This window comes from Poecile atricapillus, chromosome 7, assembly GCF_030490865.1.
Source record: "Poecile atricapillus isolate bPoeAtr1 chromosome 7, bPoeAtr1.hap1, whole genome shotgun sequence".
Lineage (NCBI taxonomy): Eukaryota > Metazoa > Chordata > Aves > Passeriformes > Paridae > Poecile > Poecile atricapillus.
Window position 1 is genome coordinate 28,996,278 of NC_081255.1, and position 26,827 is coordinate 29,023,104.

Here is a 26,827-nt window from a genome sequence, read left to right on the forward strand (position 1 = left end):
ATAAAGACTATCCCCTCTCTTCAAAAAGGGAGCATATACACAAGCAGCAATAAGCTATTACAAATACATTATCAGCTCTGGGAAGAAGAATCATCAAGTAATTACAAAGGTTATCAGGGTCCTTATCAGTACTCACAACCAACAGGCTACCTGCATATTCATTTCCCTCTCCATCACCACTCTGGCATGCTAAGTTTTCCAGAACAGCTTTTTCTATTCCATATGTTCATAAAATAGTTTTAAAATAAATATCTGTTTATTACAGAAGCGATAACAGAGGCAGTATCTAGAAGAGAAAACATGGAATGTATTTTTTCACCCAGGGAGCAGAACTCCAAACATTCCATATGCTGAAAAGCAATATGCACTTTCAGAATAAAACAGTGTTCAGAACAATTTAAGTGAGAAAAACGTGCATGACAAATGCAATTTTTGTCTTTCAGCCTGTTTGAAGAAGCAACTGCAAAGTCTCTCTATATATGAAATAAATTAACAGTCCATGAGCAATTTCTGTAGTCTGATCCCCAATCAATAATAAATGCAAAATTCAGATTAAAGTGAAGAACATATTTTTACCACCCCCAAACGCAAGAACTATAAAACCCCTCTGAAATAAACCTAAATCAGATCCAATGAGCATTCTAACAAAGCACAATCCACACTGAGCTGATGCTCAACAGCATGTTGTTCTACACTCTCTCTCCTGACACAATGCTTAGAGGGTTGATCATAAGGAAAAGGAGAAAATATAAAAGCAGCCCAGATACTGAACCACTCACTCATGGCAGGGCAAGAGCTCAGGACACAAACCTAATCTTTCATGTGGGATGCAGGGTCCAGAATCCGTTCAAGATGCTCCTCCTGCCATGATCCCAACCTCTGAAAAGCAGCTCCAAAAGCACTGCCCACAGATCACCTGCAGCTCAGCAAGCCTTCGTACCACAGCACTCAGAGGTTTTAAATAGAAGGCTTCAAGAACAGCATTATATACCTGCTCAGAGATTCCCAGTGCTTCCACAGATTAGTGGAAACTAATTAATGGAAACTCCACAGAGTGTCTCTCTTGGGAAACAGACACTTCTGAGAAAACATTCCCAGTTATGGCTACACAAGAGTCCACGGTAGTTCTCAGTCACCCCCAGCTTCCCTGAGTCTTTTGCAATGTGAAACATTCCACATCTAAGTTGCCTCTAAATAGTACCATTATAATTCCTGTAAAAGCCATTTCTATATCTCAGTTAATGCTTCTAACTCCCCAGATCATATAAAAAAAAACCCCATACATAAAGCCAATCAAGTCCTCAGAATAAAGACAGCAACCAGAAAGAAATGTTATGGGGTGTTCACAGGAAACATCTTGTTATAATTTAAGAGTTTGGGAATCCCTGCTCTCCTTAAACTAATCTACTCAGACTTCACTCTGAATATCACCTGACAGAAACTTATGTGAGAAGATGTTAACAGGAAAATCATTAATGGAAAAACACATAACCAGTGACCTTTCTTTTCGTGGTACATTCACTGGGTCTATGAGCTTGAAGAGTTCATGCATGGAATGCACATTCAACACCTACTATGCTACAGAGATCATTCAAGAGATGTGGTACTTGCTACAATATTTGCAACTTTAAACTTCAAATTAAAAAGATACTTCTTTTCAAGATTTAGGCTCTGTAACTTCTTTTACAGATGCTTCTTACACTCCATGGCTGAGACAAATTCTGCCAGGCTATCAGAAGCTGTAAGCAAAATAACAGCCGAGTTACAACAGCACAACCCTACAAAGTACCCAGCGTTTATGGGCTTCCACTGATACACACCAGGGCCAGACCGCAGGAGAAGGAACAAGTACCATTTCCTCAGAATTGGGATATAGATCTTGCTCTCTCTTTCCTTACACTATGAGTTAGTGTTACACGGCTGACACTGCCAAGCCAAGCAGCGCTACTCGTTCATCTGCCTCGTCACCCTGACTGCAAACATTCTTAAACACAAGACTCACACTCACCCCACATCTTGTGGGATGATTATGAGTAAGCAACTTTTCAAACGAACACCTGTCACTGGCCCTAAGCACGGGCTTTCCCGGGATTTAACAATTGGCCCGAGGGCACAAACTGCGCTGTTCCTTTCAGGCGCTCTGAGCAGAGACGCTGCTGGAGGCGAGGGGAGTGGCAGAGGGAGGGCAGAGAGCTGCCAGGTGGCGGCTGCCGCGGGGCGCTCGGGGTGTCCCGGCCGGGCCGGCAGCGAGGAGCCGCTGCCCCGCGGCGCCGCGTCACGGATCTGCTGCTCCCGGCAGCCAATGGGCGCCGCGGCCGGGGACGGCGCGACTTCATTCATTCATAAAAAGAGGCGCAGCGCAGCTGGGAAGCGCGCCCTTCCCGGCCCCCCGCCCCGCCGGGCACGGATACTCACGGCAATCCGCCTCGTCGCTGTTATCCGAGCAGTCGTCGTCCTCGTCGCATTTCCAGATGGCGGGGATGCACCGCTCGTTCCGGCACTGGAACTGGTTCTCCTCGCACTCCTTGACGGCGCCTGTGAGACACGGGGCCGCGCCTGGGTCAGCGGGGCGCGTTCCCACGGCCGGGCTGCGGGAGCATCCCGGGGCCGTCTCGCCGCCCGGCCCGGCCGCGGACAACCCGGGCAAGGAGCCGGGAGCCGCAGGCGACCGAGGGTGGGGGCTGCTGCTGGGCTCGCCGGGGCACAGCGGCTCGGTGCGGGGCTGAGGGAAACGCGCCTCCGCGGGGGCAGGGCAGCGATCCCGAAGATGCTTTGTGCAGGGATAAAAGAGACCATTCCCGTGCTTCCCCGCATTGTTTTAAAGGCGGAGGGAAAAGGAGCCTGGGAATAGAAGATGGTTAAACACGAAATACAACAGACAAAGAAAAATTATAAAGCGCAGCGATGCTGGGACCTCCTGCGCATCCGTTACCGGAGCAAAACGCACCGACACCTGGGGACGCGGGGCGGAACAGGCACCGGCGCCGTCCCGGGAAAAGGGACCTGACCCAACTAAAGTTGAGGGCGGGGGGAGAACGGAGCAAATCTGCTTTGCAGACTCGGTGCCGCGCTGCCCTGATGAGACACAAATCCCCTCTGAAAGGGATTAAAGGTGGCAGCTCCTGTCACCAGCTCTCGGGCTGCATTCGCTCGCTGAAGAGCGTGCCCGGCCCCCGCAGGTCGCAACCCCCGAGCGTTCCCGAACCTCCGCAGGTCCCAAACCCCCCGCACGGCACCGGGGCGAGGGGCACCGGCGGCCGCACACCTCGGGGTGCCCTTGCCGGCAGGATGCTCGCCCCCTCCCCGGCAGCGCTGAGGCCGGGGGACCCCGGCGCTGAGGGAGAGCGGCCGTGCGGCGCCGGACCCACCTTTGCCGAGGTGCAGCTTGAGCAGCAGCAGCTGGAGGAGCAGCAGCCGGGCGAGCGCTGGCCGGCACATGGTGCTCGCTCGCTCCCTCCCTCCCTCGGTGGCAGCGCGCCGTGTGCGGGGTGCGCGCAGCCGGCGCGCCTCTCGCTGCCCGCCCCGTGCCGACTGCGGCCGGCGCCGCCCCCGCCCCGCCGCGCCGCCGCCGTGACGCGCCCCGCTGGGCGGGCCCCGCTCGGCTCGGCCCCGCAGAGCGCGGCCACCGCCGGCATCCCGCCCCCGGAGGAGCGCCGGAGGGACACCTGCGGGACACCTCCCCCGGCAGCCCGCGGCCACCGCAAGGAAGCCCCGCAGATGGCACGGCCGCGCTCGGACGCCCGCTCCCAGGCCGGGCTGGTCTCCCTGGAGCTGTCGCTGGGATGGGCGGGCCTGGGCCCTGCTGGACCTGACTGGGTCAGGCTCTCAGGTCCTGAGCCGCCCTCGGTGGGCCCTGTTATAATGACAGCCTCATTCATGATCTGAATTTTATTAAGCCAATTAAACACGCGGACCCCTTTAAATGGCCTCGAGTCGCAAATTGTGAGCTCTCCTCATTACTTCAGATCTCCCACTGCGGGATTTCATTATGGCCATACTGATGTGGTCATCTCCACTTAATTGTATTAAAATTAGTGCAACAAGTACCAAGTACACTGAAGGTGGGTACCTCTCTGCGTAGGGACTGCTTACCCTTTCTACTGCCTGAGCACATGCGGTGTGATCAGTAATGACAAGTGGTTCCCAAGCTATCAGGGGCTTGCTTTATCACTCCATTTGCACGGTGCTGATGAGAAAGCAGTTCACAGACTTTAATTAACACCGCAGCCTTATTCATACAGTCAGGATTAGCAGTATTCCAATAATCGTATTATGAGAAGATATTTTTCAAGAGTAACTTGAATCTAACATCATAACAGAATTAACATGATTATATGTGGAGTGCCATTTTAAAAAAAATTAAGATTGAGCACTAATTTTACATAAACCAATGTAACAAAGCTTTTCAGTTTCAAACCCTGAAATGCCCTTGACTTAAGAACTGGGCGAAAATGCACCTGTGTCTTTAACAAAAATTTTGCAAGTCATTAGTCAGCAGTGTCACTAATGCGTTTGAATCCTGTGAAGAGAAGAGCTAATCATTGAGCTATTCCACTAGCAGCTTATAGAGTATTAACAATTTATTCAAGCCTGTTTGAACAATTTTTAGCGTGAGAAATGTAGTGCATGTTTGTGTTGGCTGCATCAATGTGATAGATTACAATAATTGCTTAAAGCAAATGAGGTATTTATAATGCATTAGGTCAAATTTCTCTTTTTTAAATGTGTCAAAACACAGATTCATAAAGCTACTGTAATTCATGGCCTCATTCTTCTCTTTTATAAGTCAGTTTATTAGTTTAAACTGGAAGTGGCTCCAAAGGCAATAATGAAGCTATCTGGTACAAAACAGGTGTGAGTGTGCAGAGCATCAGTCATAGCAATGATCTGCTCTGATTCCTACTGGAATTTTGTTTCATTAAAAAAAAAAAACAAAACAGTCAAGCAGGTGTTTTGGTCTGAATGCCTCTCATAGGAAACAACACTAATGAGATTTTTTTTGAGTGAGCTTCTCTGGTGACACCTGAGCAGCAGCAATTTCAAGAGCCTTCACTGACCAGCCATTGTAGGGGCTACTGGTAGCCTAGTACCATCTTGTGGACATATGTGTCTCCGAGGAATTGCAGAGGCAAGAAGGAAACTGGAGGTGCTCTAGGAGCAGTAGATTGGGCAAAGGAAGCCATTTGGTATGAAAGAGAAATTAAATATAATTTAATCCATTATGTTCCAATAGTTAAGACTGTTAATTTAGCTTTTAATTTACCTTTGTGGTTTATTGCTTCTAGTTGGTCACACACCACTGCACATTACACAACAAATCACAGATCAGACACCCACTAACAGAGCAAGGGGGTACATCAAAACAATGAAATGGTCTTTCTATAGAGCTCCATCAGCTCTGTTGTTTGTCATCCACACCATTTCTTTCATCTATTTTACAAATGATTTTTATAGCTCGATTTTTTTCTTAAAACAGAACCCAGACCTTTTTTCCATATTTACCTTTTTCAATGATTGGTCCCTTAGATCCATATATTTCTCGTGCTAACTACAGCTTATACATCAGAGAAGTCTCTTCAGTGTCAGGATGAATAACTGACCTCCTGCACCCTGGATTTTCTGCAGGCTTGTATTCATACACCAGGTTCTTTACTCCCCCAGGTGTGCAGATATGCACCCACCCAGTCACAGAGCGGGAATTGAATCATTCAGAAGCAAGTGAAAAGTGATGATCAAACTTATTTTAGTGGACGTTCCTCTGGTGTTTCCAGCTTTTGCCCACTGTATGTACACTTTTCCTTGTTTTTCAGAACACCACTGCACAGAAGTACATCTTGAAAAATGTGCTCCAGGCCTTCTCACCTGGTGTGCAACATGTGTGCAATGCCCTGGAGCATTTCAGCAGCCACATCACAGCCAGGAGGCCATCGAGTTGCTGTGCAGGATGAGGTGACCCAATGCCATCCACATGGACTTAGAGAAAGGCACCAGATTTCATCTGATTGAACACTGGGAGCCTGGGTGTGATGGTGCCAAGTCAGAGCAGAATCCCTGCTTTTTTACTCATACAGTTGGGAATGTGGAGAAGCTGAGCACCTCCCCTGCCCTGTGACCATTACTGGAGAGCAGGCTCCACTGAAGAGAGCTCTCAGGAATGGAAGAATGGTGGGTGCTTCATTAATTTATCAATAAAATCTTTGCTAAATGTATAAAAAGTACAATGACAGTCTGTGAGGGAAGAGAGACCACAGGAAAACTGGGAATTCTTCAAGCCATAGGGGCCATGTTCCTGAAATATTTATGCTACTGCCCCCTTGTCTCCTTTTTCCCCAAAACAATTTTGTCTTTCTATAATATATTTCTTTCTTCTTTCAAATGGACATTTAAAAACCTGTTCTCCTCTATTTGTATAATAACCTTAGAAAATATGCCCTGTCCATTTGGCTGACATTTTCAGTCTCGTCTTTTAACTAGACAACCCTTCAATCCCGTCACGGCTTTTAGATATGCTAATGTAATATGTTTTGCAAAAAGATATTTAAATTAAACCTTTTAATTAAAGTTAGCTGAACCAATGCACTAGTGGCCACATCCCTTAAACTGCCAACTGATGTGTTAGTGCCCACAATGCTATTTACATTTTAAAATAAAATTTTACTGCCAAAACTACTGTGAGTTTTCAGCTGTATGTTGTACTGTATATTACATTTAAAACTAATATTTATTTTCTGCTGCTTCTGCTTAGGCACAAAACAAACCACAAATAAGCATAAATACTGGTTAATTTCTGATGAAATTGTCCTTCAGATTCTTACACAGCTCCTGTTTTTTACCTGCTGTATTCAAAATAACCAACAACCTTCCTTCCTACTTTTGGAATTCAAAAACCTACTTTTGCTTGTAGGTTGTTTAATAATCTGCTTCAAAATGTTTTGCTTACTATATTTATCTGTTAAGTTGCTTTAGTCTTTTGCTTTTGGTGAACTTCTTCAAAATCTGCCCATTTTAAACAGCACAGAAGAGTTTCTTGTACTTTCTCTCTTTTTATAGTTTCCCTAGACTGACTTCCAATCTTCCCATATTAATTTCTTTAAATCTTGTCCAGGTGGCTGTAGGAATTTTCCCTAACTCATGCATTTAACCACAGTCACTATAGCATCAATGGTCATTAACATTTTACCCTCCAGCCCCGTGGCCATCCTCATCCATCTCTTTGCAAGGGCACTTTAAGGACAGGTGATATTAGTTTTCATTTGCACAAATCCCCTTTTGCTTGTGTGAAAGCAAAAGGACTCTTAATTCTTTAGGTTGTTTTGTTTTTTTGGTTTTCTTTCCAATTCATATTTTTATTTGTCTCTGACTAAATGGTGTCTCTTTGATCTCCTTTTTCTATGCTTTTATTTTTGGAACTTTTATTGTTTAAAAATGCTTTGTTCAATGTCTTCTATAATCTCCTTTGTTTCTTAGCTTAATTTTATTCTCTTTTAACTTCAACTACTTTATAGAGAACTCCAATCCCCTAAGTCAGCTGTTTGCTGGTTTGCTTTTCATATTTCTTACTTAAATCCACGCTCTGTACTTCTTTGCTTATTGGATACACCTTTCCTTTTCACGTTTTAGGGACTTTTCACAGCCATCAGGACTTTTGCTGGTTTCCTGTCTAAAAGGTCAATTTAACCACCTTAGCATGCTCCAGGTCTTCTAATGATATCATTATTTTTAGTTAGCTCATGGCCTAGTAAAGAAAGGAGGACACAGTAAGATTTAAATCAAACTACACACCACATCCGTTTGTCATCCAAGAATTGTCTTTTCTGCAAGCCAGAATCTCTCACTTCCACAGCCATAATTATTCTTTGTCCTAAAACCCACTTCTCCTTTATCTGAGCATATGTAGCAGTATGATACAGCACTGCCACACTGCTGGCCAAACAAAACCTCAGGGGCACTCCTTGTCCAGGTATGAGACTGCAGCATTTAGTGACCAGGAATGTAAAACAGTCAATAACCACATTTACACACAAACAGATAACAGTCCCTACCTCACACTCATGGATTATTGTCTTCAGAGCAATTCTGAATTACAACCACTCTCTTAAATTTAACATGTAACTGCAGCCCTGCAGCCCAGGTTAGTTACCAGTTGCATTACCCAGCAGCCTGCAGCACTGCCCTGGCCATGTAAAGCAGCTGGGAAGAGCAGCTCCCTGGAAACAGAGGTGCCTGGAGAGCACTGCCACATCACAGCACTTTTCCAGTATGGCATCAAATCCATCTCCTTCCACTTCATGCTCTCATTCCTGCCTCTCTGTAGCAATTCTTTCAAAGGAGTGTGGGTAAGGTAAGAGATGCTTTGAAGTCCATTGGTAAAATTCTTACTCAGCTAGAGAGGAGTTAGCACAGAACTGCCCTTCTTTCCCATCCCAAGGTTGAACACCCTGCCACAGCACTATCCCTAGGCAATGGATCTCTGGGTGCAACCAAACCTACCACCTCCATAGGGACCTTTTCCATTAATTTTAATTAGTATAAGAATGAAGGAACCAAGGGAAGAAAAAAAAAAAAAAAAGTGATGATTAGGTGTCTGGCAAGGTCCTTTGCATCATGCCAGGAAAGCACTGCTATAGACTTCTCTGCTCTTTGCTGTTGTACAGTCACTAATCACTGTGAAAACTAACAAAAATGCAGACTTGAGGCCACAGTTTGTAACAAGTACAGTGAGATTTTTTCAAGATGTCTCAATTCAAACTGTTCATCCTATTACTAGTAACAAAGGAATCAAGAATTGGAGCAAAACCAAAGCTGACAGTGTTTCATGTTGCTCTACAGTGACCATATACCAGTGCTGTGAAGCTGCAGTTTAGTACCACAGGCTGTTTGCTCTGTGGCTCCCAAAGGGCTTAGAAAAAAACAGGGAAAAATTAGGAGCAGCAGCAAGACTGGATTAGATTTTTTTTTTCCTATTAAAGAAATCCTGCTAGCTAGATACTTGCTCTGTTTTTCTGCCACACCTTATTTGTTCAGGCTCCAGTGCTGCAAAGTGGTATTTTGTGTATGGATGGCAGAAAAGGAGACAAGGTCTGGTTCAGCGAGGTGCCAAATTCCCTCAGCTCCCAGCAGCCCTCTGGAAAGCTCTAAGCATCTTGAAGGCTCACAGACAAATTATTTTAGCATTAATTACAACATCAATGAGAAAATAATACCCAAATGGGAATTTAGGATGATGTCTGTGTGGAATGTTTCTCATTATTTTGGTATGGATTCTGTATGACAGCAGAACACTTTAAAACCCATCTTGCTTTCAAGCTCGTGCTGGATCTATTGCCTTCGTGCTAAAGCAGCGGGCACAGTCTGTCATCCAATTTGTGAATTCTTATAGCTGCTTGACAAGGATGTCTTTCTTTATGAAGGCATGTGAACCCAACACTTGTTTTCCTTTCTAAAGTGAAACTCATTAAAAGCAAATTTTTCAAGGTTGGATTCTGAATGTTTTTTCTTGCTTTCTCTTTCAATTCTCTAGCTTGTATTTAATAATCTTTTTAAGCTATCCCATTAAATATTGCCATCTCATAACTTTCAATTCTTGAATGATGAGAGAATGAATGGAGATTTGAGCATTACCAAAAGATATGAGCTTGGTTAGAGGGAAATTATTTGTTTTTCAGAGTGGATAAAAATCAAATTAGCTTTTAAAATCCCCCTAAAAAGAGGAAGGGAGAAAGGGAAGAAAAGGGAAACACCAGAAGATCTATTTTCAGGATAGAAAAATAATCCAATTATCATCTCGCAAATGTGGGCCCGGTTTCAAATATGTCCTCACTTTCCATGGTGATTTGCTTAGTCAATGCTAATATTCTTCTGGGAGTCTCTATGTATAGATCCACTAGACACACTGCAATCATACATATTCCCATATGTTTGAGAAGAGTCATCAGCTTAACTGAATTGGGAAAAACTTGTTTTGAAGCTGAGAAACCTTTTCTCACAAATGTCAGGACAGAGCTCAGGCCATGTGTGGAATCCATGTGTGTGTGAGTTACAGACCTAACTCTGGCACTGCCAGGGCCACAGCTCTTTTCAACAAAGTTTCAGAAAACATGTCTTTTCAGATTCCCTGCCTGTTACACCATGTTGAAACAACAGCAGTTGATGGATTAATCCCTGTGGCATTTTGTCATATCACATAAAGCATTTAGTGATAGATGCACTTCAGAATGACATGTCCTAGAGATGAATTTCTAGAAGCATAAAACAGCTCTCCTCTTACCCTTTCCAGTACACCCTTCAAAATATTGCCCCATCCCCAATTCTTTCACCAAAGGCAAAGGTTTCTCTCAGCTCCACAGATGTTGAGTTCTAACTAGATGGATCAAGATAGGAAGGCTACAAGCATATACATACTTGTGGTCTAAACTAACCTGCCAATTCATCTGGTCCTGGATTTGCTGCCTTCTTGGGCTCCAGCCCTGCCTTTTCCTCTGGCTGTGGTGAAGCCCAGTAGTGATGCATTGCTGTGTCTGCTCAGCTCCTGTCAGACTCACACAGTTTGAACTTCCACAAGCACTTTCCACAGCACTTCAAACCAGTGTAATTTTTCCTTGTGAGACTCCTACTCATATCACAGAATATCCTGAGCTGGAAGGGACTCACAAGAATCATTGAACTGTGAAGTGGATGGCCCATACAGGGATCGGCCCCACAACCTTGGCATTATCAGCAACCTGCTCTGACCAACTGAGCTAATCTATTGTCTCAGAAAGACCTCATCCACCTTTAATTTCCATTTTAGGAAGCTTAAACATGTCCAAATTAATCTCAGAACTCCTTCACAAGTAACTTCTCTGTTGCAATGCACCTGTGACAGTAGTAGGATTGCTGGATACTTGTTGCCCACTGGCCATGAAAGGCTGGTCTTGGTACTTGCACTGGAGCCCACAGTGCCCAGGAGAGCAACACCAGGCCAACACAAAGCACTGGAGGAGAGCTCAGAAGGGCTGCAGCCAGTGTCACAGCCCTGCAGAGCTGGAAGTTTCTTTCCCTTGGAAAATGATAAATCCTGGAGCCAGATTGGGTTAAGGAAACTGATTTAGAGGGCTAGGACTCAAATCACTGGCACGCTCACCTGCTAAAGGCATCTCAGGACTATTATTTTATATTTTTAAATATATATTATTTAAAATATATATTATATTTATATTTATATTATATTATTTGGGAGTCTCTGTTAGACCTCAAGGACTAACAGGGGCTCCCAAACATCACAACCAGTTTGTGTAGTTTACCTGAAACTTAATTTGGGAAGTAGATAATTTCTCTTACCATCACAAAACAAGCACTGGAGAATGCAGATATTCCCACCCAAATGTTTGGGATCTGTTTTGATTTAATACTAATCAACCATGTGGGCCCCAAAAACATGGCATAATGTTCTGTGTCTCATAATTCAGTGTAGAGTAACACCTGCTTTCAGTCCAAAAGTGAAACTTCAATTCAGCAAATTATCCAGCCACCACAAAGGCACAGAGGGAAGTAAAGACCACCTCCCTTTGTACAGGTTCACAATCTTATCTTTGCCTTGCCAAAACAAAATCAATAGAACAAAACACCAAGGTTTGGGCCTTTTGTTAATCATTTGACACCCAAAGTCCATAAATTCATTTCCCCATTTCATTCCTCTATTTATCCTGCTGCTCAGAAAGTCTTGAAAGGACAATGAAAACTGGCCTGACTCCGGCTGTCCCAGTCAAGTAAAGCTGGCATGGACATGGAGTTATACTTAGCCACCCACCCACACAATTTTAGCTTCCCAGCCATCAAAGCACAATCAAAACTGCATTTTCCTGACTGTCAGTTTCTCTATGCATTTTTTAGAGCACAGATGTAATAGGTTTTACAGGGAGTCCCTTTGATTCGTGCCAGCCTTGCATATTCTCATTCTGCCCCTAATCTCTCCTTTGTGGCACGCGGGCTTGGAACGGTGGGCATGGATCCCAGCGGACACTGATTACCATCCAAATTCCCTTTTGGAAATGGTCCCATCTGGCAACTGCAGAACCCAAGGCTTCGACCCTCAGCCATTGTTTTTTTCTGCAAAATTTGCAGATTCAACTTTATTGCAGATTAAACATTTGCTGTATTTTATGTTTAAAGCTAATTCCAAGTTCTATGTCAAAACACAGGAGCTTTCCCTGCTGACTGTCCTGTAGGGCTTTTTATTTTAGGGATGAATAAAAATTAAGCAGTCCAAGTAATTTTTTTTTTTTCAGAATACATACAAAGAATTGTTCCCCAAGCTTAAATTTTGCATGTCAAGTTTCATCTGGGAGCAGATTCGTTTTTACAGCTCAGTTATCAGCTGTGCAAACAGGCTATTATTCATGTTCATCTAGGGTCTGACAGCATTATTGGCCTCTCAAAAATTTGCCAGGCCAGGAAAATTTATGCAGGAGAGAGGGAAGAAAAATGAGGCAGGGCTGAACAGTTTCATGAGAGACAATGACAACCTTGTAGCTCTTCCCCACAAGCTGAGGGCAGTGCAGGAATCTCCTGTTGCACACTCCCCACAGCGAGGTGTGTGCGGGATGCTCGGGGAGCCCTGCCCTGGGACCTCTCTGTGCCCATCTGCCACACGTGCAGGATGAAGATGCTTGGGTGACTCTGTGATCCTTTGCAGAGGTGACAGAGTTGGCTCGTGGGCCATGGCACTGCTTTGCAATGAGGGAGTGTGCAAATAACAGGGAAGCCCTGTTCCTCATCAATTGAACTGATCTTCTTCCCATTCAGCCTATCCAGCAGATCTGATGGTGACAGATCTCTTTTCACAATTCAACTCCCCCCAAAATAGCCAATGTGCACAAACCCAACCTCAAGAGAAGGTGTCCATCATATTTCTTGCTGTGGTCCTTACAATGTAAATGTTTTATGGATAAATATAACTCTTCTTGAAGAGGATAATCTGCAAAACTAGATAGTCCAAATTTAAAAAATCAAATATTACTGTGCCTTATATGTGCCTGTGTTATGATCTACTGGTCCTAACACATATCCTAGACTTGCAAATGTAATTTCAACCAATGGCATCAATCTTCTCTTGTACATATTCTTAAGAGTTTAGTAATCTAAGGTTACTTTTCTTTCCAAAGTACAGAAAAAAATCTGGTAATATAAATTCAAAGACTAATTCCCTGAACAAACAGAAATTCAGTAAAGTTCAGTTCTTTCTGGTTTTACCTGTAATAAGGGGTGGCATTTTCCTGGATTTTATTACATAGGCATTTCAAAATATGAAAATATTTCCAAATCCATCTTAAGAACCTGAAAGCATTGTATAACGAGTCTGAAAATCAAAAGTAATCTTTTGACTTTTATGTAGCAACACTAGTGAGTATTTGATGATGTTTTCTTAAGACAGACTGTCCTGGTATTTTTACCATTAATGTTGGAATTAGTTACAGTGCTACTGTAGAGGTTTGTCTTTCTAGGTATCTTAAGTGAGTCTTTTGTCAGTCTCCTTATTAAACATGCAGAAATGTAGTATCATCCCTTATCAAAAATTAAACCAGCATGGTTCGCACCCTTATAAAATTTTTAAATTGCCATTGTTTCATGTTAAGTTAAAACCCCCTAATTTGCTTTAGACATCTCTGGGAATTCATCCATCTCCAAAAGAAGCTGAAAGGGCAGGACTGTGCTCCTGTGATTAAATGGAAGAGTAAACAATTGCCATCGTACAACATGGTGGTTTGGGCTGGTTTTTTTTTAACCAAGTGCACAAGGATTCAGATGTAAAAGATGCTAATACTTAAGAATTTATTGTGAAATAAGCCAGTGTCTGATTCCTGTGCAGTAGAATGGGAACTTGTCAATGGATAAAAAGTAATGATTACCCCTAAAAGAGACTGAAAAGCAAAATTTAAGTGGAATGGTAGCCTTTCTTTAGATATTGCTGTGGGCAATAGGAGCTTTTTGCTTAATGACTCTGAGTTTGTTCATGGCTTTTGTCAAATTCCAAATTCTCTCTATCAAGCAGGAAATTAGACTGACCATCATCTTCTGGCACCTTTCTGCGTCCTCAGCACTAATATTTATCTAGGCAGCAGCAAACTTGATACAAATCCATCCTCACAATGACTGTGTGCAACCTGAACACCTTTCATGATTCACTCCCATCCCGCCCAGATCTCGATACACAGCGTTGCTCTCTCACATGTAGAGTCTTCTTCAAATCCTATTGGTATTGTCCAGTATTTCTTTACAAAACCCACCTATAAAACCAGGGAATTCCTCCTTGGTGCCTGGAGGCCAACCAGACTGCCTCTCTAGCCTTGTAGGAGGATAATTACACATTTTTCCTTCTGTGAGTAGCAGCAGCATAGGACACACATATAAACAAGCCTGGTGGCTCTGACCAGTCTGGCATCTCCAGTCGCTGCTGTTGTGAGGGGCATGAGCCACCCCCATGTTCCTAAATAACAGTGGTACAACAGGAAACACTGAAGTTACCAACCCTGCCCACCAGTTTCCATGATGGAATTCTGTTCTCATAATATAAATAAAATTCATCATGTGAAATACCTGCACGAGGCTCACTCTTTATTTTCTTCCTGAGTTTCAGACAAAATAGTTGGCATATTTCAAAGAGCTAAAGCAGGGAAAATGAATTGTTCCCCCACATAAAAGAACAGAATAACCCTAGAACCATTTAACTGAAAAGGCTTCAGAGTCTTCAGATCTTGAAATAGGGACTTCAAATGAGTTAAAAACCATGTAACTTATTTACTGCACACAAAAACTATGCTATGCTTACATTATAAAGGCTGCTAATCAAGCACACAAAATGGTGTGGTTGCCTGTGAAACAGTAATTCATGTGCTTGGTGCACAGGCACCACGATAGCACTGTAAATGACACTGTCACATATGCTGGTTTCCATAAGGCCCTTGCCTCATTCAGTGTGCAGAATGAACAATGTTCAACTAATGTGTAGCTTTCAATAGTTTATTTTCCCTTCATTATTCACTCTCACCAGGCATTATTTATTGCACGCTATTCAGATTCTGCTTTGAAAACAGAATTATTCATTTCTTCATAGGCTTTTCTGTGGTGCTTATCAGCACACTGTGAATGCTTCAGACATCAATGAATTCATTTTTATAAACTTTCTGGGGTGTTAAAGTTACAGTTTTTGCCATTTTTATGGCACGTGAACCGAGTAAGAAGTATCAGCTAAACTTGGGTACCTAACACAAGCTGTTTAAAACCTGAGTTTTCAGACTACTATACAGTACTTCATCTATTCAAGATTACGACTGCAGTGGCCTCAGCTGGAACTGTGATTGCTCAACAATTACACCGTTTACAACCCTGGCATCTTAGTTGTGTAGCACAAAACCAGAGAAACCCACAAGCAGAAAACAGCCTTGAAAAGTTTCATTTGATGTGAGTAGGATGCTGAGAATCAAGAGCTCTCTGGTGCATTTAGAGATAAAACCCATTTCTCTGCTATTTACTTGCCACAAGAAAAAGCCATCCCAAACTCATCATTTTGCCTTCTGCAGATCTGTGCATCACTGGTTGTTTTGCTTTCTCAACAGGAAAGGTTTTGGTGCTCATTCCCTACAGACTCTTGATTTCTTTCTGGTGCACATTTCATTATGCCAGCTCTTAAATGAAGCAAAGGTCCCAAGCAAAAACATATAGTGTGGACACCTGTAATTTCGGATTAACAATATTTTAAGTGTGTAGAATAACTGAATTAATGCTGTACAGGAAACATAGGAAAGCTCAACTTTTGTGGCCTTAACTTTGTCATTTTAACCCTCCTTTGTCATAGGTTTTCTAAATGGATGTATGCACAGTCTGGATTCCTTTTTAGCAGGAACCATAGCCCAGCTGTTACTCCTCAGACTCTCATTCAAGCAGCTGCTTTTGCTGTTGTTGGGCTGTAGGAAGAGGAGGATGAGTGCCCAGCCTGACTTAAAGTATGCCATGATTGCAATGAAAGTCTGCTCAGCTAGAGCAGACCATGTTCTCTGCATGCAGAGTCAAGAGTTTCAGTAGTGATGCTCTGGAGTTTTTCTGGACCCAATCCACGTGGATTTTGGAATGTCAGCCTGCAGATGGCTTTCCATGGGAAAAGTCAAACACACAAAAGTAACACTCCAGCCAGGGCTGAGAGCAGAAACAGAGTATTTGAGTAAAAAGTGGGTTTAAGTGATGTAAGGGGTTTCTTATGATGAGTTCTGATATTGATTTTTTTGCATGTTGGTAAATCAAAATGTTCTTCAACATAAGTGACTTTTTTCATCATACAGCCCCTCTTAATATCCAGCCAAAGGGAAGTCTGGACTCCATAAATGGCAGATGTGTCTTGGTTATGCTGGCTGAGAGCTCATTTTAATGAGGGGGAGATGAGATTGAGGCAACAAATGCCGAGAAAATCCTCATTGTGGGAGATTATCTGAGAAGCTGAATAACTGTTGCAGAAAAGGTCCAGCTGGGTGCACAGAGAACTCAGATCTGCTCTTATTGAACTCTGTGGGTCAGAAACAAGTATTTTGAGAAGTGCCCTATACTTCTAGAAAGCTTGTATTACACACCCACCACCATCTTCTCACACTTTAATTGCAAAGTAACACAGGGGCAACCAAAAGAACAGTTCAGAAATGCCAGATAATTTCCTCTTTGCACATATATTGGAGGGCTCTTGTTGGGAAACACAACAGCAGCTTTGAGCTTGCTCCAAATAGAGCTTGTTGGGTGATAGCAAATTTCAAAACAGGAGTGGGGGGTGAAGAAACCCAAACCCATCAATACCATTTTCCTAAATGGCAAATGAGCCATTTAATCACACCAGCAAAGCTTAGACTTCAAAGCCTGGAGGATTCTCATCACTTCACTAGTTACTCTTTCAGAAATACCTTTCATGTTATGTGAGAAAGAAAATGAATTCTGGATGCATCCTTCTGCAGTGCACAGATAGAGGCAGTTGTGCATATGAGCACCAGATAAAGGGATCTGGAGCACCAGGAAATCACACTTACATTAGTGGAAACGTTCCTGTGCAGTGATGCGATATTCCTTGCTGGGAGCTGCTATGAAGCACAAAAAGGGAACACACAGCAGGGCATGATTATACAGGTTGGTGTTGTTTCTTAAGAGAGAGCAGAGGAGTGGGTGTTCAGAGAACAAGGCTGAGCTAAAAGCCTGCTCAGCCTGCTCAGCCTGCTCTGCCTGGACAGCGAAGGCAAACAGCACCCAGGAGCAGGCACAGAGCCCATCATGGCCGGGAGGAATGTCTGTCACATCTGTCACATCTGCAGGCACGGGCAGTGAGAGAAAAGGAGCTCAGCCCAAAGAGCAACACCCAGGTCTGGGCATCCCTACCTGCTGCTCCTGCTCCTCTCAGGACTTGTGATTCTGTCTTGACTGAGCTGAGTACAACACTGTGGTGATTCCAGGGCAGGTGGTGCACAGTCAGATTCAAAGTTTGGTGCAGACCAACACATCTGTACCCATATTACTGCACAGGCTTCCCTGGGGCAGTATTCAGTGACATATTTGTCAAAAGAAGAACTGGTTTAGATCCAATAATTAAAAATCAATTACATGGTGTGAAAGACAGAGGTACTCATTCTTCTAATCATATGGATTCAGTCATCTTTATATTTCCTCATTTTTCGCATATTGTATTTCTTACTAGGAGGTCTGAAAAATCAGTTTTTCCCCAATAATACTGGTGCTTTCTTGCTGGAAAATATTCCTCCACTCTACATGGGTATTCCTTTTGCTACTCTTCTTACTGTTTTGACCTGACTGAATACAGTTATCATTAACACAACCAGAGAACTGTGGGTTACAGTCATGGAACACAGAGCATTTAAAAATTAAATTGCTAGCTCAAATTAATTTAGATCACTGGAAACAGTCAGTTACCCTGAGTAGGCAAGTGATTTAAGGACATGGCTCCTGCACTGGGCCAATCAAGAATCTGCACACAATATCCTCCTTCCATCAGTGGTCAGCAGCAGGTATTTGGGGAAAGAGTAGAACCCATGTAATCCACAGACTTCAGAAAAACAATACTTCTGGAAATTCCTGCCTGATAGATTTTTTTTCTAGACCATTATCATTACTACCACCAGTGGGTTCAGTTTTAAGTAGAACTGTTAATTTACAAAGTGTTTAATAATAACAAGGCCTTGTAGGGCAGGACTGGATGTTCCTGCTGATACAAGAAAAGCACCCAAACTATAGAAACTGTTTGGCCTCCACCTGGCATTAACAGTATTTTTGGAAGACTGGCCCACTGTGCATGAGGTTGTGAAGAATATCCACCCTCACTGCCCACACTGTCTTTGATTTATAAGGAAAGGGTATACAGTTTCCAAAGCTACCCAGCAGCATTCATGAACAGAACACATACTTACAGAGAGATTTATCAAATCTAAGAAGATTTACTATTTTGTTGTCAAAAAAGTCTCCAGAAGTCACAGTGAAGGATGAAGTTAGGTGAATAAGAAGGCTTAGATCAAGAACTGAAACAGATGCTGCTGCTATGGAGTACACAACCCATTTGATATGCTGTGCAGAAAGCATTGTGGCTGCTATGCAAAGCTTAGAGCTCAAGAGCAGGAAAATAAGGACACAACTAAAGCAGGATGGATTACTTAGACAACAATAGAAAAGGGAAATATAACATTGTGGGAATTACTTTATAGCCATTTCCTTTCAGATTGCAGTGTTGACATCTCAGAAATTCAGTGTAAATCCATGCCACTGAAGCATATCTGACCTCCAAATAAGGGCCTGTTACAGAAACAGCAGCACCCAATTTATTGGAGTTATTTCAATCCAAGATCACAAGGCTCTCACTGCACACATCAAGATTTAGCTGGGTTTGAATGATTCAACAGAGAGCAGGTTCTCTTACCAGTGACCACACCAGCTCTCTGCCACACTGCATTTCCCAATATCAGAGCAGAGCAAATACCTTTCCTTACTTCCAGGTACATTACTTCCAGATGTTCACATGACAAAGTGAATATGCATCACCAGATCCCTGTACCAGCACCACTCTTGGGAATGGAGAGCACAGGATCAGCAGTAAAAAGGGGAGGAATTGTTTTATTCCGGACACTGCAGGCCCCAGGTGGGGTGTGGGCACTCTTCCTCGCTGGATGTGGCAGGCCAGCCTTGCTGCAGCTCTGAGAGATGCTCCTCTTCTGCAGGATACTTTGTATTACCAATCCAATGGTTTCAGGTTAGAAATGATGGTACATTCATGGATTTGTTTGAACCAAAGTGGAACATTGACATATAAACAGAAGCGTGAATGACAAATTAACTCATTAAAAACAATATTTATGAAACTGAAAGTACAGCTGTTCAGAAACACAGATGATCCCTATCAATACATTTCTGACAATACTGCAGCGAGCTGTTCCAGATTAGATTCTCTTTCCCTACTTTATCACCCTTTCTATTTAATATTGGCCTAGATCTCATTTATATGGAGTGGGCATGCCTAGAGACTTTACTGCATTAAATTAGAAACTGTATTTCCATATTATCTGTGACATTCACATGCACCTCTATTGATATTTTTCCGTGGTTAATTAAGCACTGACTTGAGTATTAGTTCACATCCTGGCCTTCCTCTCAGAGGTGATTGTAAGCTCTACATTCTCTCCAGGAGCAAATATACACCAGCTGTGATAATAAGTGTACAAATTGTCTTTGTTACACCTTTTGCAGAATCTATTATCTGTCCTGTATTCCCACACCTATATTTTATATTTCCTCATCATTACATAATCTGCACCAAATATTTGGTCTCTAAGGAATCACTGTATAGTTGAGGTGGGAAGGAACCTCTGGAGGTATCTACTCCTTGTTCAGAGCAGAGTCAGCTAGGACAGGTTGCCCTGGGCTGTGTCTAGTCAGGTTCTAAGAATCTCAAAGAATGGAGACACCACAGCCTCCCTGGGTAACCTGTTCCAGTTAAACCAGCTCATAGTGTAAAAGGTTCTGACATTCATTTCAATTTGTGTCATCATCTCTTTTCCTGTGACTAGGGACCAGTGAGAAAAGTCTGCTCCTGTCCTCCTTACACACCAAGCCACATTTGCATTCTGTCATAAAAATCATCTTTGATGATGCAACCCGCACCTGGGTATCTGGGCACCTAACTTCAAACCTCTGAAAATCACATGCATATGTGTGCTTTAAAACACAAAGCCTGGCTGTCTATCAGGAAGCCAGGCAAAGTTTAGTACATCAATAGCCAGGGTTCTGAGATTTTCTAGTGTTATGCCACAGAGGAGAGCTGGAAATGCCTTTGTTTCATTAGTAAAATGACATGACACTGTTAATCTCCAGAAAGTACTTTCTACAGAAGTAGCAACATATTCTAGTACCTTTTAAGAGGGAATCAACCCAGAAACATTGAGGGAAGAGCCACTGTGCATAAAATAATATGGTGTTTTCCTGAAGAGCTGAAGAAACTGATCCTGATCACCATTTCCCTGGTGCCAGCTGGCATCAGATGTTAACTTCAGCCACAGGCAGCAATACCAGCTCTAACATCTCCTGAGGGGATGTGAGCACTCAGCTGCCCCTCACACTTGCAGCTAAGATCCCTGGCATTAGACTCATCTCACCTGTCACAGTGCTTTAGAGGGTATTAAAACAATTATGAAACTGGAGGAGAACTTCACCTACAACAGCTTGGATGAGTCACCTTTCCTGCAGCAGTGCTGAGCTGTGCTGTATACAAGACAAAACTGTTCAGCAATAGGTCTTCAGCAGTTCTCTGAAATGATGTAAGGCTGAAGCTGTAAGCAGTGACTCGGGCAGACAGGAATGCTCGAGCTGTGTATGAACAAGCCAGTGAAGGGAAGCTCTGTGCACTGCCTCACTGGTCCTGTGTGCACAGGAAAGCAGAATTTGGAAGTCCCTCTCTTTTCAACCAAATGGACTAAAAAGAGCATGGCTGACCCACCCACCATTTAGTATCTCAGCTTGCTCTTAAGAATTACTATAAACAGGCATAAAGTGATATTAATAATGTTTTTCCTAACATAATAATGAAAAAAATCTGATGCTTTATAGCATTAATTCTTTATGATTTCCCTGGCAGTAAATGAGGTCATTACTGTGCTGCTGAACCGATTTCTGTTAGACCCCGAAGGGGTTCGTGTCGAGATGTCAGCAGTGAAATGACCATGCAAGTGGCCTGGCTGTACAAGTTTTGTTTTTTTCACACAAGTCAATGAAGCATAGAGTGACTGTCATTACCCTTTGTTTGAAAACAGCAGCAGCAAGAGAGCAGACTACATGTGCAGCTTCACAAGGCATTAATCAGTTGCTTTCACCATTTAATTACTATCTATTATTTTATGGTTTTGATAAAGTATTCAATGGAGTTAAAGCCTCATCACTTTCAGCCATTGTTATCCAATTTGGCTTTAGTGAAATTGCATAAACAAGTACAAAATCTCAACATATTTCAGCACAATTTATGGCTCCAGGGATGTAAGTTCCAGGAAAAATCAGATAGAAAATAAACATGATTATTAATAGAAGTGATAAAGGAGTAGGATGATAAAGCAATGTGACTACCACACAAATACCTAATGAAATAAAAAAGTATCCATTATTTTCACCCAGCCATGTAGATTTAAAAGATACTTAAAATCTATTTTAGTCTTCTGTATGAATAATGAGTTTACATGCATATCCTCTGAAGAGGACAGAATGGGGCTTCAAAAAATCTTGTTCATGTTTTTCCCAGGCTTGTATAAAAGGTAATAGAGGTTATACAGGAGGTTGTAGCGTTATTGTAGAACATAAATTTACAGTGATGCTATAAGCAAAGGAGATAGAAAGGTGGAACTACCATATAACATATAAAGGAGTAATAATGTAAAGAAAACCAGGTCAGAATAGAGCACCCACAGCTTCTACCATCACAGTTACTGATAAACTGAAAAATTAAGTTGTTCTGAAGGAGGAGAAGCCTGAGACTGTATGACTGGCAAGCTCTTAATAGGGATTATAAATATACATCTCTCCCTGATGAGATATTCAGCAGTAAATGTGCTTGAAGATGTGACTTTAATGGGACTGAACTGGACACAAAACATATTAATAATGCCAGTAAAACACACAAAGCAGACTTCAAGATAATGTTTATCTGTCCTACAAAAAGTGATATGGAAAAACTGCTCAGCACATGAGGTTGTAGAGTTTAAAACTGGATGAAGTATGCGCCATCATCAATCATGCACAAAATTGCTGCAGTCTATTTTTTATGAATTTGTAGAAAGACATCTCAGAAAAGCTGACATACTACAAATGACTACATCTGTCAATTCAGTAAATTGGAAATTTATGCCTCCTCCTTCCTCTCCTCCCCATCACTTCCCAAGCAAAGGGGAGAACTCACTTTTCCATTGAGAACCACCTTCCTTGAGCTGATCATCTGTCACTGCAGCTATGGGGGCCACGAGCAGCCTGAAGTTTGCAAGTGGCAGATACAGGAAGGCAGCCAGAGAATTGTTCTCTGCCATGGCTTGATCAGAAAAACCTGAGGGAGTCATCAGTGAGCAACAAGGGGTGGCTTCAGCATGGGAGGCACAGAAAAGCTGCATAAGTAGCACCAGAGAAAGCTGCAAAGATTTAAGTTTGCCCTTGATAATTTGAAAAAGCTTAAAATTCTTGGAAGAAAGATCCTTTAAACAAGAAAGGCATTGTCATTAGAACTGAGCACTACTAGGAGTTCATTACATTTAGCCACCTATAGTTTGGACAAAGGGCTGTCTTCACCTCTCAGTGCCCTTCTGTATAAACCATGTGTATAAATCACGGTCCAAGCATGGGAATCCCTGCCAGGGGGCAGAAAACCAGCACAGCAAAGCAATTCATCAACATTTCCACAGCCTGTTCCTCACACAGCCATAACATGCAACCTCACAATGGGATGTTCCCCCCTCTCTGTTGTCTCACTTTACAAAACACAAATGCTGAGGTTGCCTGGGATTTCTTGGGGTTTTAGGTATTTTTTCTCCTTCTCCTTCTCCTTCTCCTTCTCCTTCTCCTTCTCCTTCTCCTTCTCCTTCTCCTTCTCCTTCTCCTTCTCCTTCTCCTTCTCCTTCTCCTTCTCCTTCTCCTTCTCCTTCTCCTTCTCCTTCTCCTTCTCCTTCTCCTTCTCCTTCTCCTTCTCCTTCTCCTTCTCCTTCTCCTTCTCCTTCTCCTTCTCCTCCTTCTCCTTCTCCTCCTTTTTTTCTCTTCTTAGTATGGCATGCACATTCTCTAGTTTTATTCAAATATCCTTAAAAGAACAATCATTCTTTTAAATATAATAATTTTAATTACAACTTTGTGCTTATTTTTAAAAGTCACCAAGATGTACAATAGTCACAGCAGTAATCTTTAATAATTTTTAGTCAGAAATAAATCAGTTATACTTTTCCAGCTTTAGCTATTCACTGAGAAGTGACACATTCCCTCCTCAGTCTTTTTGCTGTCACTAACCACAGTTGAGTGCACTACATGAATTCTGTCTCAGTGCTGCATCCTTGCACGGCTCTCTGCTGATATCCTCACACCTAGAGGTAGAGCAGGTGGGATTTTCAGTTGGTCCAGTTGGGATGGACACTGGCTATGGCTTTCAACAGACAGCTCCTGTTTGCCAGGCTTCTGTGCCTGGATATCCTTGGAAGCCTTTCAGGATTCCAACAGAAACACTTGTTAGCCAGGCCCACTCTGCAATGGCATATGAATTGGTGCTTCAATAGGGCATCAGGCCAGGGAATTCAAGATGCTTTTCCTTTTACACCAGTCTAGAAAGTTTAGATTTCCTCAGTTCAAGCCACAAGACAGCCCTGACAGACGGTAGAAGACAATACCAGCATCCTCTATGTCAATCTTCCCTTTAGAATCTGTTCAGAGGCAGAATTTTTAATTTTCTTTTTCCTTTTGTCTTTTTTCCTTGAAAGGCCTTTATTTGCCATCTTTTCATCTGCCTCTTTTCTCTTTGGTTCCCAGTACTCTGGGCTAATACAGCAGGATATTAGTCTCCCACAGAAAATGCTGCTAAGTAGTTTATTTATGTATTCATCACCAGTTTAATCTTGTAGGGTACAACCCAGCTTTCAGGCTATCTGGAAGAAATTCTGCTCACCTCCATTTCTGCAACATGCTTGTACCAATCTGTCTTGTGTTTTCTTAAGGATTTATAAAAATAAAGTACGAAGACAGGCTTTTCTCCTCCTGTGGTTTATCTACAGACCAGATTTTGCCACCCTTCCTCATACTGAACGGTCACTTATGACATATATTCTTTAATTGATTTCAGTGGGATTTCTCATGTAGTGTGCATGGTAAAATCTGGCTTCATAAGCATAAACAAATGCCCTTCTCCCCCAAGCAAGGAAGGGCTTCAAAAGAAAGACTCTCTATGCTCAGAAAAAGACCCTTATTAATTCCAGAAAATTAGTACAGCAGCACTAGCAGGACCCCAGCTTCTGACATACAGAACCAAGAAGTCAGTCCTATTTTCAGTATAAGAACTAGAAGGATTTAATGCCACTATTTCATCTCATTCAGTGGCCTGACATCCTCACTTGGCTCAATTCCCCTTTATGTTATGATCCATTTTTTTAAATGGTTCTGCCACTCCCTTCTGTTTTCATCAAAGGTTTAAATCTCTCTTCAATCCCATGGACATCCAAGTCTTTTAAAAGCAAAAGATTGCTTTAAAGTGTCATTGATGCTTATCCTACACTCAAATTATCAGGAAATACGGAAGGACCCACATTATAGTCCCACTATCAGTAGGTAGCTTTTGTGATTCTATATTAATATAGGTCACTGTTTACTATACACAGATTCCTAAAATATTACTACAATTATATCAAAATATTACTATAACTGAATTATAGTAATATATAATTATTAATGTAATTTAATTACATTAAAATATTACTACAATTAATATAATATTAGTATATTACAGATTCCTAAAAAATACATATCTTCAAATAGAATCCAGCCCAAAGAACTTCAGGAAACCTCAACAAACAAACAAAACAAATTCCTGATGTTTTTTGGCTCCTTTTCCTCTACTAAAAGCAGCCTGGGGTGACGAGAGCAGTTGGACCCATGGCCACCTTTCACCAGAGACTGGGCATTTCAGCCCCCTTTAGACCAAAGCTCAGACTGGAATTTATTTCCAGTGGCCTTGCCCAAATAAAGCTCTTCAGGCAAGCAAGGGATGCAATTCTTACACCTCCAGTGTAAGAAAGTATAAGGGAAAGGCTTTTTTACTGTAACAACACAGTTACTTTCACCAATGTCCAATTCTGTTTATCAGTTCCACAGAAGATGTAAATCAGGCTGAGATGAGGCTGAAGAGACAGGGAAAAATATCAGTGGTTGAACCAGCAGGATGACATTCTTATCTCCCTGCTTTTGCATGCTCCAGAACCCACATCTCTGAGCAAGAGGAATGAAGATGCCCAGTTCATAGGACACACAGAAGTGCAGCATTACTTAGAGGTCAAACTCCTACTGCTGTTTTCTTGGAAAGGACTTGAGTCAGTAAATACTTATAGACAGGTACCCCTGCAAGCTGAGTGCCTCTCAAGCCCAAGGCTAGAGATAAGCACGTCTGTATTGATTGCAAACCAGTGTATTCTGAGATTTCAATTCTGAAGGAGTTTTATTCCAAGAAAAACTAAAATACAAGAAATTCCCTCCATCCAAATGAGGGAGGAGGGAGCTATTAATGACAGCTGAATTGCACCCCAGGTTGGTTAGGTCATGTCCACACCACTGCAGCACAGCACCAAGGGCTGCTGCAGTGGGGCCAGAGCACTTCTGCAGCTGCACCAAGGCCTGGCAGGCAAGAGCCAGGCAGGGGAGGCTGCCTCTGGCTCCTGAGCAGCTGAGCAGCTCAGGGGCCTCACATGGCAGCATCTTCCTGGGACTCGGGTCAGGGAGGAAGGCTCAGGAAAAGCAGCTCCAGGTGCACTGGCACTCATCTAAGAAAAGAACTGCCTGGAGCAGCATCAGCTGAAATGCCAGGCTGGATTATCCTCTGCTCTTGGACTCACCAGACAGGAGATGGTAAAAAGCACTGAGTTTGCTGTGGAATATCTGGATCCAAGAATATCTGTTTCCTGCTAAATCACAAACATATTGTGGGAACACACATAAACGACAGGGAAAGGACAATTCACTGTCAGTTAAGTTTCTGTATCTCCACAGAAGGGTGCCACGAGAGAAGGCAGAAAGCAGCAACCTAAACAACAAGAGAAATGATCTTATTCCAGGAGGTCAGCACAGCTCTGCGCGCACCAGCCCCGGGCCATGGCAGGCTGAGAGCACGTGCTGGCACAGGCAATTCTGAGACACTTTACAGCATATTGAGGCTTCCCAACAATGCAAAAATACTCTGTAAATTGTTTCCAATCATTCTGCTTTCCCATTCTCAACTGAAATAGAGGATTTGGCTCCAAAAATGTCAGTTACATGAAACGGCTGAGATAAATACAAGGGTAACAATCTCAGTTTTAGTAAAACCTGTGAAATAGATGAATAATCTTCATGTAAATACTATAACAGATTTGAAGAATTAGAAATTAATTAGGTCAAAGTAATGTCAGTCAAGATTTTGCAGAAAATAGCATTAATTTTTAGAATAGCTGATATTAGAACAAACATTAAAAAAAATAAAAATATAAGACTAATTTATGACACTTAAAAGATTTGCAAAGGATGGTCACTCAGTGCCTTGCTAAGCCATATGACTTTGGAAACTTGC

The 26,827-nt window shown here is 42.5% G+C and overlaps 1 protein-coding gene across 2 annotated transcripts in view; it reads right to left on the reverse strand.

Annotated features, from left to right (window-relative positions):
• LRP8 (LDL receptor related protein 8) overlaps positions 1–3,521 on the reverse strand; it is a 175,380-nt gene extending 171,859 nt beyond the window's left edge. For both annotated transcript variants that reach the window (XM_058842712.1, XM_058842711.1), the window contains exons 1-2: positions 3,369–3,521; positions 2,416–2,535 (exon numbers count right to left, since the gene is read on the reverse strand). In XM_058842712.1, coding sequence (XP_058698695.1) covers positions 2,416–2,535; positions 3,369–3,438 — 190 coding nt within the window. In that variant the 5' untranslated portion in view covers positions 3,439–3,521. The remainder of the gene's footprint in view (positions 1–2,415; positions 2,536–3,368) is intronic.
• Positions 3,522–26,827: the final 23,306 nt, after the last annotated feature.